The sequence below is a fragment of the Streptopelia decaocto genome, assembly GCF_964273445.1.
Source record: "Streptopelia decaocto genome assembly, chromosome: 6".
NCBI lineage: Eukaryota > Metazoa > Chordata > Aves > Columbiformes > Columbidae > Streptopelia > Streptopelia decaocto.
Genome location: NC_138660.1, coordinates 57,520,666 through 57,534,711, shown reverse-complemented (window position 1 = coordinate 57,534,711; position 14,046 = coordinate 57,520,666). Strand labels below are relative to the sequence as shown.

Below are 14,046 nucleotides of genomic sequence, written 5' to 3'. Positions count from 1 at the left end.
AACTCCCAAACAATTCCTCTTAAGTCAACAGCAACACAAACTGTCCCAAAAACAAGTGGGGAAAAAAAAAAAAATCAGAATACCATGATTTCTTTATTTTACAGCCCTCCACACTTTAAGGTTCTCCATTCAATCATATTTGACCTCTCTTTTCATATCCAGCTTTCTTTTGCAACACATGTATTGTAATATTCACTGTTATTCTTGCTAGATTCACTAGGCAAAATTCCCCAAGTGGCAGAGTCCCTTCAGTTAAACACAGGGTGCGTGTGCCATGCAAGGCTGTAAAACGGGAGTTGTTTATCCAATGAAATATTAAAAGCAGGACACCAGTCCAAATCAAACAAAAGCACGAATACCTCTAAGTTGTTTCATGACTTTAAGTTCCAGCCATAAAATGCAGAGCACTATGGGTTTATAAGGCCTAATACTCCGTAAGTATTTTCTTTGACATAACTATGAAGTACTTAAAATACTACTGGGTACTGTACCATACATGTCACCATGGAGCAATAAAGCTGCTATGCATCCATAACCAACCTTCCTAGGGACCATAAGGTCACAGCAGCTGAAACAACAGAATACTTCACCCCCAGACTTCAAGAGGCCCAGAGCACCTGTCTGGCCAGAGGAGTCCCCAGCAGGCTCTTAATACAAGGGTGTGCTTGGAAATTAAACCAAGAAAAAAATCCCCACCAAACCCATCAAAGCTGCTCCCATTTTTAAAACCTCATGTTTCCCCAGCAGGTTGTTATTATGAGACTTGGTAAAATACAGCATGGGAGGTAGGTGGTGGAAAACAGCAATAATTACATTTGCCTGGCCAAGCTGGATGCTTACTTGCATCTGTACAGCTCATCATCCCAAGACATACATTGCCATCTAAGGCCATGTGCAAAATGCTCCACAGAAGCACTAGGAGGGCTATACAGGGCTCCTCTTTGATGACTTTGGGATAGCACTTTTCTTCTTTCAATTTCAGCCCCAAAACACAGCACAGGCAACAGCTTTCCCCACACCCACACACACACAACTTCTGCAGGTACCATATTAAGCCTCATTGCATTGCCTGTGCACTTTACTAATGCCTGCGCTATAAGTTTACATTCCCTATTGCACCCTGTCCTGCAAACCAAGGATTGTGAACTTCAGTACACACCAGTTCTGAACAGAAGCTGGATGTGAAATGCCTCTTCCTCTGGAAGTCATTCTGTTCAGCATTAATTGAATTCATATCAAATAGAATAAATATCTTCCTACTGGGCTGTAACACAATGCAATCTCATCAAGAAGAAATACATGGTAAATGACTATCAGATGTCACCCCTGTTGCCCTGTATGTACTTCTGAGTGAGGAGGAAGGAAGAAGTATAGCAAAGAAACACTCTTTTGAACATAAATCACCAATTTAAATTGCTCCCTTCCAGGATCAGACGACAAAAGATCCTTCCCTTTTGTCACAAGATGCCACAAATCAGCAGGTTCTGCCCCATTTCTGTCTACATGCCAATTCCCAGGCTAGCAGAGCTCCTTCCAAGAGTCCTGAGGAGGAAGAGATGGGACAACAGCAGGGCAGAGCCACAAGACCTCCCCCATGCACTGGAGCACCTGGTGACAGAGACTTGGGAGGATCTCAGTCCCCACATGTAGTGAATCAATCACATGAAAAAAAACACCCACATCTGACAATAAGGAATGAAAGGAACAAAAGTCATATTCCTGACAGGGTCAGAGGTCAAAACATCCAAAGAGTGACATGGATTTTAATTAACAATATCACCTTAAAAAACACAGGAGCTTTCCAAGCAGTAGACACGATCTGGCAGTCTTTCCTACAGCAGAGCCGTCTTTATCAGCACATGTTACCAGACCAGGCCTTATAAATTATGAAGTCTCAAGGTGAGAAAGCCAGGCATCATCTGAACACCTCTTCCCCAGCGACATCTCGATTGAATCAATTTATCTGCTCTACAAGAAGACACTTGATTCCATCAACCTCGAGGAGCACTTCTCTGCAGACATCATTTCAAGCACATCTATTGATCAAACAGCCTGGCCCCTGCCAATCATTTTAAAGTTATTTAGTAGCAGAGCTGTCAGTCACTCATACACAAATGAACAATGCTGGAAGCATAACTGGCTGGCAGAAAGTAAAAAGCAAACAGATTAATTCATCCTAGTCAAAGGAGATGGAACAATATCAATTTTCAATTCACTCACAGGAAGTATTGATGACAAAGTCAGTATCTTCATATCAGACATAATCGATGTTACACTTAAGTGCACAAAAAAAATAAATTAGAAAATAAAACTCTACCTGCTAGTGGATAAGAAATATTGATGATTACTCTTGCCAGTAATTGGTAGTTTGCTAAACTGTTCTGTCACTGACCTCTATAAATATTTAAAATTTTGGTAAAGGATTTCCTTATGTTTCACCTTTGCTTCCAAAACACGCTGCAGAAATTCCTGCAGCTTAGGCATGGAGGTAAAGCTTTCCCCCTGTGTCTGTATCCAAGGGATACCCATCATCTGTACACTTTACAAAGTGACTTTATGTTTGAAACAACAACTATTTGGATTTAGTTCCATGCAATATAAAAGTCTTGGTACACATTTAATATAGACTACTGAGACTTACAGAGAACTTGCTGATATTTTATCTGTCCCCAAAATAAACACACGAAACTTAATAAGGCATACATAGGCATAGATTTTGTTTCTTAATCAAACATGAGCTCAAACAGAAAAGATAGACATCACACAGAAATTACTGCCTCAATTCAGCAGCTGGTGTTATCCCAGAAATCAGAGCTGGAGACTGCAATAGTCATTCCTGCCCTTAAAGTCCCTCTGCCTGCTAATTTTTATCCCAATTACATGGGAGTGATTCTCTAAAAGAAGATTGAATTACTCTCTGCACATATCTGATGGTGAAAATTAGAATAGCCCCTACCCTGCCTGTCTCCAGGGAGGTTTAACTGACTGCCAGCATCAACCATGCAGGTGTTAAATCCACCCTTTTCTTAAAAGTCATTCCTAGTTCTCATCAGTGCAAGCACAAGAACAGACGCTCTTTTTATTACCTTGTGTTAATTCCTTCAGTTTTACTTTCCAGATACAGCTCAGAGATCTGCTCTCTCAGCTGTCCTGGCTGATAAGGGACTGCCACCTCGGGTGTCTGGGTGCTGCTGAAGGAGCTGCTCAGTGTGCGGCGCCATCCCCAGCACCAACCTCCTCTACCCGTACCAGAGAGCAGCCTGTCGATCCTCCCGCTTGAGTGCAAAGCCCAGCTGGTTGCTAAAAGCCTCTGAGTGAGACATTAGTTGTTTAGACTCCATTTTTTAAACTGATAATAATGAGTTCATGCATTTCCAAGTAGTAGATATGAATTTAGGAAGAGTTTAGGCAGTTCAGTGTATGTCCATGCTATTGGAGCAGCTAATCTTTAAACGACATAGATTCATTTTTTATTTTATGTGAATACAAGGTGGCATGTAAGCCACAAGAGTTATGCTTTACAAATCCAGAATACAAATCAGGACAGAAGGAATAAAATAAAAAAGGCTAACATCAAGGGACAAATGATGCTAAGTTAATGCAGAACTCTGCAGCTATCACACATCAGATCCTACCTCACAGTCCTTACTCAGGCAAGATCACCACTGACAGCCCAAAAGAGGAGTGGGAGAATCAGTTGCATCCTGTCTAGAGCTGTTCTCCTAAGCCCCACAAGAGCCATTCTCTCTGCCACCCATTAAAACCAACTTCAGACAGGTACAACAGCAGTGCACAAACCCCAGCAGCAAACAGTGCACTGACAACACCAGAAACCAACAGTGCAATTCCACACGAGTTGTGCCTGCTCACATGCTTTTCCTCAGTGTTGCCTGGCTATTGCAACAGCTGACAATCAAGATGAATTTCTAACAGGTCTGGGTTTTTTTCCCCCCCCAGGTCATCTTTTTGGACACAGGATGCTACATAACAGTACAGAAACAAGTATTCTGCCATCTCTTTCAAGGAAGCTTGAGGTAGATGAAACAAACATCAGGGATTGTCTAAGCATATGTGCATCAGTGCAAAGATGAGGCCCAAGCATCCCTCTTCCAGGCCCAGGTTCCTCTGATTTTGTTTCTTCAATAAGCAGAAGTGTTAGGAGACTTTCTGAAATTTCCAGGTTAAATGTATAGGAGAGGTGACAACAGTTTCCACATATCTACAGGTGATATTTCAGGTGAATGAGGCAGACTGGGAGAAATGCCTAGTCATGTGGCTCCCTGAGCTTTTTCCACATTTAGGACTACTTTTTTCCAAACTAATTTTGCTGACATGCTTATGTTAAGAAGGCAGAGTCACAGGGAAATTATTCAGCTTTGGGTGAAGAAGGGAACAGAGAGAAATAAAGTGGAGAGAACCTTAATCAACAGGTTCCTTTTCAAAGGAAAACTGGTGGGTTACTTCTTCTAAAAGAAAAGCCAAAACCACAACACAAAAATTGTCATTGTTGAGACTTAGGAAATTAGCTTGTAACCAGGTAGGCTATCAACAGGCAAATATCCTATGGCTTAATGGCTCGTGGATCACAAGATACACACAGCTAGACCTTATTATAGTTATCCTCCAGATCAAAGGGTTTTCACATAAATGGGGTGCAGTCTACCATAGCAGGGAGCTGCTGCAGGCCTTCAAGATTTTACTTCTTTAAAGTTTTGGTGATTGCATAATTGTTTCTTTGTAACTGGAGCTCAAAGCACTGTGTTCAGCTAATGAGCAGGTAAAAGGAAGAAACCAGCTGAAAAGCGAAGTCTTGACAAACAGCTGTGTGAATAAGTGTCAGTTCTAGCCTAAAAGGGTCAATCCCCTTATGAAACAAGCATTTAATCCTTTACAATTTTTAATTAAAAATCTACCAAGAAGCCTATAATACTTCAAGATTTTGTCAGGGGGAGAATGGAGAGAAAGGGGGGCAGACCACCAGTTGTTTCAGTTGAGATGCTGATCCTGTGCAAAGCCATGTTTCAGAGCCAAGGGCTCCCACACGAACACTGCCTCACAAATGGGTAGTGCAGTGTGGACCCCAGCACGTACCCATTGCCCAGAGAATTTAATTAACTACTACATCATTAGCGAAGGCCCCACACCACGCTCTACTATAGTCCAGCTACACTTCTGCTGCACTTCAGCATCCTCTGAAACAGGAGAGCGAAACAGTCGGCTCTCACGCAGCCCGGAGATACTTTGCGAGCCCATCCCCGCGCGGTCAGCACCCCCGGCCGGCAGCGGGGCTGCGGGGAGCGCTACCCGCGGCGCCTCCGCCCGCCGTGCGCACCCGAGGGCGGCTGGGGTAGCGCCCGGCGCTTCGCCCGGGCGGAGCGGGACAGCCAACCGGCTCCCCTTCCAAATACCGGCCGATACCCGGGCGGCCACCGCCGCCGCTGCCAGGGCGGGGACCCGGCGGGGCCCAGCCTCCGGCGGGGACGAAAAGGCAGCGGCTCTCCCCGAGCATCCCCGCGGGGCTTTTGTGCCTGCCCGGGGCGGGGACCCAGCCGGTCCCTTCCCAAGGCGGTAGGCGGCGGGAGCGCAACCCCGCGGTAGCATCCTCCGGGCGCGGGAGGGGTGACCAGGGGCACGGACGAGCCGAGAGGCTGCGGCGGACAAAGCGAGGAGGCAGGCAAGGACCCCCCCCTCCGTTCCCCTTCTCTTCGCTGCCGGCGGTGCCCGCGTCGCCGCCGCCAGCCCCGCATCCCGCGGCGGAGGCAGGGCCGGCGCTGCCCCAGCCCCTTCCCCGCGGCTCCCCTACCTGTTCGGAAGAAAGCATCCACCTCGGAGTCGGGGACAGCGCCTTCCTCCGCCGCCCCTTCGGCGGGATTCATGGCTGGGGGAGAAGCAGCGACGAGCCCGGCGGCTGGTAATATCCAGTGAGTTAGGGAGGAGGAGAGCCGAGAGAGAGAGAAAGAGGGAGGGAGAACAGGAGAGAGGGAGGGATGGAGGCGCGTTTAGCAGCGAGTCCAGCCGAGCGCCGCCCGGATCATCCCTTCCGCGGTGCCTGCGGGGCGGCTGCCCCGGGGCTGGGCTGCGCTGCCCCCGGGCTGCGCTGGGCGGCGCGGCCCAGGGCGGGGTGCCGGTGCCGAGCCCCGCCGCCGCCGGCCCCCTCCCCTCCACCCGCTATTGTTCCGACCTGCTCTGCTCCGCTCCCCCCCGCTGCCGCTGCCCCTCGCCGCGCTGACAGCCGAGCCAAACCAAGCCCAGCCCGGTCCCCGCCAGCCACCCCCGCCGGCTTCCCTACCGGCACTTCCTGGGCCAGGCCGGGCGCCGCTGGGGAGGCTGCTCGCCCCCCGCCGCCGGGGCAGCCCCTCCGCGGGCGCGGCCGCCCCGCGCAGCAGCGCGCCCCGGGCGAGGGCCGAGCTGCTGCCAGCAGGGTAGGGCGGGCACAGGTGCGGGCAAAGGCAGCCCAGTGGAGGGGTGGATGCTTTTATTTCCTACCCCTGTGCGCTCCGTGTTGATGTGCATCACCGGTGTGCACCGCTGCCATGTCTCCCCTCTGATGACTAACCACGGCTCTCAGCTGGGCAGGTACTCGGGGAGAGAAAGTGAACACCGGTGTGGTTACAGGGAAAAACATTTCTTTGTTTCGAGGTTGGTGGGGTTTTTTTTTGTTGTTCATTGGCTGTGGGGCACGATCGCTTTGGAAACGATCAGTGAAACTGCATGTTGTTACAGGTATGCCTTCATATTTCATTTTTTTACAGTTCTAGATGACTAGGGAGCCAAAAAAAAGGAGTTTGAAAAGCCAAGATCCTGGTCCCAGCTCAGACATCGATCCAACTAGGTAAATTATTCCTTTTTCTCTACTGTAGCTCCAATATTTGTGATTTGGGACAATAATTGTTATCTCAAAAGGAGTGCCGCAATGAATACTTGCTTGTACTTTGTTAGCAGCTGTGTTAAATATTATTCCCTGAGCCCAGCTGATCAAGATTTCAAGCACAGACAGGCAGAGATAGATAGAAAGACAGATGTTTGCCATTTGGGCACTTTCCTTTCTTCTCCTGTTCACCTGTTTGAAGTCTCACCAGCTCCTCATTTTTCTGCAATTGCATAACAGCTCTAAAACTAGCAGCCTGCTTAAGGAGAAATATTGCTGTTCCACCTATTCAAAACACCATTGTGAAACAGGAGTGTTACTATCACACCTCACAGGTGTTTGTCTTTGCTACCTGTACCATGAGAAAGAAAAAGCAACTGTTGGAAGAATCACCCCTCTGGCTGTATTACCTTTGGATAACCCATCCTTGATGCAAAATCACATCTCCCACTCACAAGAACAAGAGTCTTTTAGCCAGCATGTCCCAGTGCCCTCAGTGTCATTATCCTGTAGGGGTAATGTCCAATCACCACTGCTTTGCCACTGAAAAACTCTGCTGTTCAAGGGACTCTATAGGTGCACAGGAGGAACTCAGCTGTAGATTTGGACAAAGCATCTCCAGGAACCTGGTCAGCACAGAGGGACCCACTTGAACAGTTTAAAAGAGCTAAGTATCAGTCTTGTGCATCTCAAGAAAGAAAATACTCTGAATAGCAGAAATCTCAGAGCCAACTGGTTGTAAGTGACACTGGATCAGATCTCAGTCTATCAGGTAGGTTAGTAGCTGAGCCTGGCAGAACCTTTTCTGTTTAAGCCAGAATATTTTAGACAACAGAAGAACATGGGTTTCCTCCATCTGATCTTTTCTCAAGAGAGTGTAGAGGAAGGCTGGATTTGGATATATGCTCACTGACTACATATATTGCACTTGATAAAAGGGCTGAAGCTTTCTTTGCAGAAACTTAACTGTCAAAACAGCACTGACCAGGCAGGCTGAGCACAGAGATGTCAGTCACATTTTCTCTGACTTTCCTGTTTACTACTGGAATTGAAACAGACAACACAAAAGCTATGTCAAGGCTGCCAAAGCTCATTGCAGACCTGAGCACTGCCTCTGAGCTCACCTCTTCAGCACAACCAGGATGCAAGGACTACCGCTGCACCAGGAACACCTGCAGCAGGATGTTACCACAGCACAAGCACCTGAATACAATCAGTCTTTTGAGCACCAGTCTTTCTTCAGTGACCTTTCACCCCTTCTTCCACATCACACCACCATGCAGAAAAGCCTTCAGTCTTCCAGGCTCAAGCAAGCTGCATCATCTTAAATCCCATCTCAAGATCTCTGAATATTCACTACCCGCAGCCCAGATTCCGTGCTTAACCCTCATTGTCCCCCAGACTTTTACACAGAGATTGAATTGTGAGTGTGGGCTAAAACCCTGGTAGGTGGGAAGAATGTGGCTTCCTTGTGAAGTACTTTGAATCCACTCGGGATTTGGTACAATCTAGTGGTGTTTAGAGTCAAAGCATTCCTCCTGCAGGAGCATCCTTAAAAGCTAGACAGGAGTTACCCATAAGCAGAGAAGGTTTAGCATCATCCAAAGGGAAATAATGTTGTCAAATACAGACAAATTTATATTCCCTTGTCATTATGAACCCTGCAGGTGTGGCCTACAGCATCAGTTGTAGAAATCATATAGGCTACAGAAGGCATCTTTGTCTGTATAACCTCCAATCAAACACAACAGAAAATGCTGAGGGAGGCACAGCAGTTCGTTTAACTGACCTGCCATTCTGATACCTACATGGATTCTTGGTTAATGATTAAACCAGTTAAGGAACTTATATTTAACTGTATAAAACACTGTTATCTTCTGAAAACAAACTATTTTTTTCTTCAAAGAACAATTTCATTGGAATAAGAATGGTTCCAGGTCTCTCATACTTTGAAAAAAATGGGATTTTCCACTTTTTAAAGAATAAAGTTGTTTGTTTTGTTGGTTTGGGTTTTGGTTTTTTAAATCCATTTTCATTAAAGTATACCAAGATTTAGTCATGCATTTTTGTTGCCTGTCTCTGCTATGCAAGGCACAGCAAGTTTGTTCTTCTGTGCTTGCAGCTCCATAGGCCAGGGAAGCCCCAAACACAATATTCACTGTTTTCATGGCATTATCATTGAAGCACCAGTCCTGTTGTTGCAATCTGCACACGTCTCCTTCATGCACACACCATGGCAATGCAGGACAGCGAGTACCACATTCAGATACCACCAAATTTTAGTGCAACCCCAGACATTAAGCAAGCTACTATTTTTATTAACATTGCAAGCAAAACAGGGCTGTCACTGTAAAAATATCATTAACAACTACGAACCACCATGACTTCAGTCCAAGTCTCGGCAACCAGTTTACAGTTTTTGTTGTTCAAAGAAGAGCTGTTAAATATAGAATGAAATACTTTCTGCAATGTATAATTCACTTTTTAGATATAATGCTGAAGGCATCTACAGATTCCTTGCAATATAAAACATGAAATAAAAAAACTCCAACCTGTAAAATTACATAAGTCAAAATACATGAGTTTCACTGACAGACACTGCTTTAATCTTTTGCATGGCTCTGCTTGACAAATACCTCAATCCATACCAAACAACTTAGTTCAACTAGGTATGAATGTTTTTATTTGTGACAGCCCCTAAAGCTGCTCAAAGATCAGAAACTGTCACACAGGCTTTTGATTTAAGGCCTCTGATACAGTCACATTTTTCTATGTGATGGCAATAGATGGCATCTGAGATGAAACATTTTTTAGCTAAATCTCATGAGCTTGCAAACTATAGGATAGGAGGAGGGAGAAGAATTTGAACAAGAAATCAGTAAAATTCATCTTTCCAAGACAGCAGATCCAAGACAGGAGAAATGTATCTGAAGGCTCTAGGAGAGCTGCACTGCTGGAAACAGTATGGCACTCCAAGAGAGCACATGCAATGTGGGTGTCCTGCACAAAGGATCAGGAGTCAAGTGCTGCAAAACACAGTATATGCACCAAGGGTTCTAATTCAAAAAGGGACAGGGAGAAAAACCATCCCACCAGGCTCAGCAGCCAAGCCGCGGTCTGCAAGGTGCTGCAGAGACTGTTATTTGTGCAGAAAGTCCCTCCCTTTCACTGTCACAGCAACATTTAAATAGAGAGTGTTAATAGGTAGGATCAAAGAGAAAACCTGAACAGCAGAGCAGGAAAACATACATCTTAAAAACACCTAAGGCTGCCTTCTTAAAAAGTTATTTGCTGCTACATTCTGGGGTATGTGAGAAGAATTTCTCACACCCAGACACCTGTTCAGACCTATGTCTAGGTGTCAGGGCTGAAATTACTATGCTCTTAAATTTGACCAGGCACAGGGAGGTGGAAGTTGCCATTCATATTTCAGGCTATAAGGAATGCTGCAAGGGAAATTCTGCAACTCCCCAGAAAGACGGGGTGCAGAGGAACCTCTGGGGCAGCACGGTGGAGGTAGAAGGCATGGTTCATATGCTTAGACTCAAACACCCATTCAGGTACCAAAGATTATTTCTGTGCTTACTAGATGGAGCATGCACACTATGTTTGGCTTTACAGCACCCACATATTTATTTACACATGTAGGGTAGCCCTACGCTTCACTCAGATATGGAACAGCTGTATGGGCAGGCATAGAGCAAGCTCTAATCCCATGCCACAGCTCTTGTCTCAGCATCATCCCTCCTATTGTTATCCTCCCCATCTGGATCAAAGCTGAAGTGGGACTGTCTCCTCAGTCACCATCTAATCTCCTGCTTCCAGAGTCAACTTTTGTTCCAATTTCCCCAAATTCAGACAGAAAGCTGAGCAATAATCACTCCTCTTTCAGAAACACCACCCCATGCAGAAGAAAGTGATAACAATTAGCAAGACAGTCTTTAAAAACATAGTTTTATCACTGTGGCCATGCAAAGGTTTGCTAGCATCAGCAGACAAATGTGCCTCTTCCATAAGATACAGAACTGCATTTGCCACTCTGGCCACAGAAGCTTAAACAGAATTAGCAGCAAACAGAATAATTGATGCATCTAGGAAGAAGATACAGGCATTTCTCTAAGTTTACAGATATGAACTTGGAAAGAGTCAACAGTGACTGAAAGTCTTTTTCTTCCTGGTAACTATTTGGATTCATTTGTTAAATAAGTTGCAAGTGCTAATGGATCACAGATTCTGTTAACTGATGAAAACAGAAAAAGAAAAAAACTAAAACAACAAAAAAACACACACAAACAAAAAACCCCACAAACAAAACCAAACAATCTAACAAAAAATCACAAAGGTAGTATCCCTTAGCCTTGCTACAGCAGGGTAGAAGATAGAAGCTTGTGTTGGCCAAGTCTACACTGTACTTTTATGTACATAAAGAACATCAGTCTCAAGCACTGTTAAGCTGGAACATTTTATTCTAACTAAGTTTTCTGCAAACATTTAATCCTGATTCTACAGTTGTGCCAGATTCTTAGCAATCCTGAGCAGTATTTATTTACCAGGAGCTACTAAACTCCATGCAACCTCCCAAGAAAGTTCTGCCCAGTGCAGAAATGGTTACAGAACTAGGCCAGAAGAAGGAAGTATTAAATATTGAAGTGTTTTAGGAAGAATGTAAATGTACATAGTAGCTATTCAGAAAACCAGTTTTAAGGTGAAGCATGCATTAAAATTAAACAGTGACTACGACTTTATTACCACAACCATTCATTTCAGTGCACTTGTAGGATACTAATTTCACACATGGCTGGACATAAATACTAACCTGTTTTCTATTTCACCAGTATAAATTAGTGTGAGAAAGAAGTTTCTTCCTGGGATAAAAGTCATGGTGCTGTATGCAAAAAAAACAAAACCAATATGAGCTCAGTGCATTTTTTTTTTATTATAAAAAGTTAGAATACTGAATTATTCAATCTCTAAATTTGTTAAAGTATTTAGGCTTTGGATTCTCCTAAGAAGCCCTAGTAAACCTAAAATTAATCACCTAACACACTGAAAATATCCTTAAGACATCAAATGATTCATGTATTCCTATTGAATCAGGTGGTATCATCTTCAACAACCTTCCAAGATCCCCTGGACCTCCTTACTACAAACTACACTACACAGGCCTCATAAATACTGCCAGCAATCTTTACAGACCCTATACCTGGCAGCTGTTTATCCTGTTCAATGGTTTGCAATACCTATAACACTGAAAGTGTACATTGTAATGCTCATACCAGACTCCAGTAACTGGAATGTCTTTTCCCAAATTACCCAAATTAATAAGGTTAATCAAATAAATTTTGTTTTATTTATAAGTGAACATCATAGTATCACTCGTAACAAATTTGGATAATTCTTATCTGCAGAACATCACATGAGGAACTGTCACAAGATGCCCCTCAGTTTTGTTTTTTTTTTTGTGGTGGTTTGGATTTTGTATTTTTTTGAAAACAGGATTAACGTTACTGAAGGGAGCAACCAGTAAATTACCGAGGCCAAATCTGATGGACTGGGATTGTTCAGTTTGAGTTCTCACCCCCCTCCTGCAGGAACACAGAGCCATTTGTTCCACTAGATCTCAGGGGCAGCCATAACTCCTCCTGACACCAGGAGCAGAGGTCAGGTATTCAGCATCTCCCTGCTTTCCAGTAACTACTTCTCTCCAGAGAGCTTTAAGAGTCTTGCTAAGCAGATCTCTTCTGCCACTTACCCCAGATATCTTTTCAGCCTGGCTTACAGCTATGGCTGGAGAGTTTCCAGATGTTCTCCTTCATTTATTGTCCTTCTGACTTTTTCTTTTCCACCCACCAGCAGGTCTCCTTTCTCTGCTGCCTATAAACAGAGGTTCACAAGGATGGAGAGTAACTCCAGCTTCCTCCCAGTATTTCTTGCTGCAGGTAAGCGTGAAAGAAGGAAGGTGTTGGGATACCAGGAGTACAAGAGAAACACGTGTGACTGCAACCAAAGACTAGTAGCTAGTCAAGGAGGAAGATGTGTCCAACCAGCCACATCCTTGTGCTTCCTGCCCCACCTGGGCTGGGGACCAGCCTCCCACCCAACTGCACAACCGTTACAGACCTGGCACTTAGCTGCTTGCAGCGGTACTTCAGATCTCACATGGCTCAAAGCTCAGCTTAGCTTTGGACTTTAAAAGTAGGTCTCTACTGCCACCACATCTTGCTTAGGGTATCTTACTCTTTCCATGCATTAAAAGGTCAGGGAAGGAATCCCATGGTTCACAAGGAGACCTAGACAGACAGATAGGGATGTCAATATGCATATGGTATATTGGAGATTCCTGATGAGGTTTGTGTCAGTTCAAACAGCTTCAGATATGAATGTTTTTCGCCCTGCAAGAGAAGCTTCAGTGGCAGAACATTTAAGAAAGAACCTCAGTACCACAAAGAGACCCGAAGCCTCTTGTATAATTTGGGTTTTCAGTACAAATCGCCACTTTGATATTTGCATTTTTAGTTCCAGTGTTAATGGGACCAAGATTCAGACCGAAGTGCAGATCTGATGTGCTAAGAGCTAAGGAGGAGATAAAATTAGGAACCAGATGGGAAGTCACAGATGATACTGTTCCACAGAAGGAGCAAGAGAGTATCTGAAGATCTTATTTTCAAAACAATATTATTCCTAGCCTCTGTGATGCTTGCTCTGAGGGAGGTCATTTATATGACAGCAGGTAAGGCTGACATACTTTGTGCAGCAGAAGAGTTGCCTTCAAAGTGGTATTTCTATAGCCCAATCTGTCAGTCTGATAGAGGCAGGTATCAAGATTGCCCTTTAGGAAAGCTGTGCTATAAATTCTTAAGGACCACACATGATTCTGAATATCTTTGAAAACATAATGCCTCACATCTGCTGGAGGTGAAGTACTCCTTTCCTTCAAAGGGTAAGCCTTCAGTGGTCATCTGGATCTGTTTAGAAACACTAATATCTCCTAAAAGGAAGCTCTCTGTATCATTATGACTGATATAATGAATGTAGAAACTGTACACAAGTACCAGTCATCTTCCTTTCTTTGACTATGTCATGTCAGTTCTTCCCTGTGCTCTAGAAGAGACCATCTAGAAGAGACCAAACCCATGCAATGCTATGTTAGCACACTTAATCTCACATGCAGCCCTAGG

The 14,046-nt window shown here is 44.7% G+C and overlaps 1 protein-coding gene across 7 annotated transcripts in view; it reads right to left on the bottom strand.

Moving 5' to 3' along the window:
- Positions 1-5,891, bottom strand: part of KALRN (kalirin RhoGEF kinase) — a 513,163-nt gene extending 507,272 nt beyond the window's left edge. For 6 of the 7 annotated variants that reach the window (XM_082056725.1, XM_082056718.1, XM_082056719.1 and 3 more), the window contains exon 1: positions 5,804-5,891. In XM_082056725.1, the coding sequence (XP_081912851.1) occupies positions 5,804-5,876 (73 nt within the window). In that variant the 5' untranslated portion in view covers positions 5,877-5,891. The remainder of the gene's footprint in view (positions 1-5,803) is intronic. The other variant, XM_082056721.1, reaches the window with a different exon arrangement.
- Between the last annotated feature and the right edge of the window lie 8,155 nt (positions 5,892-14,046).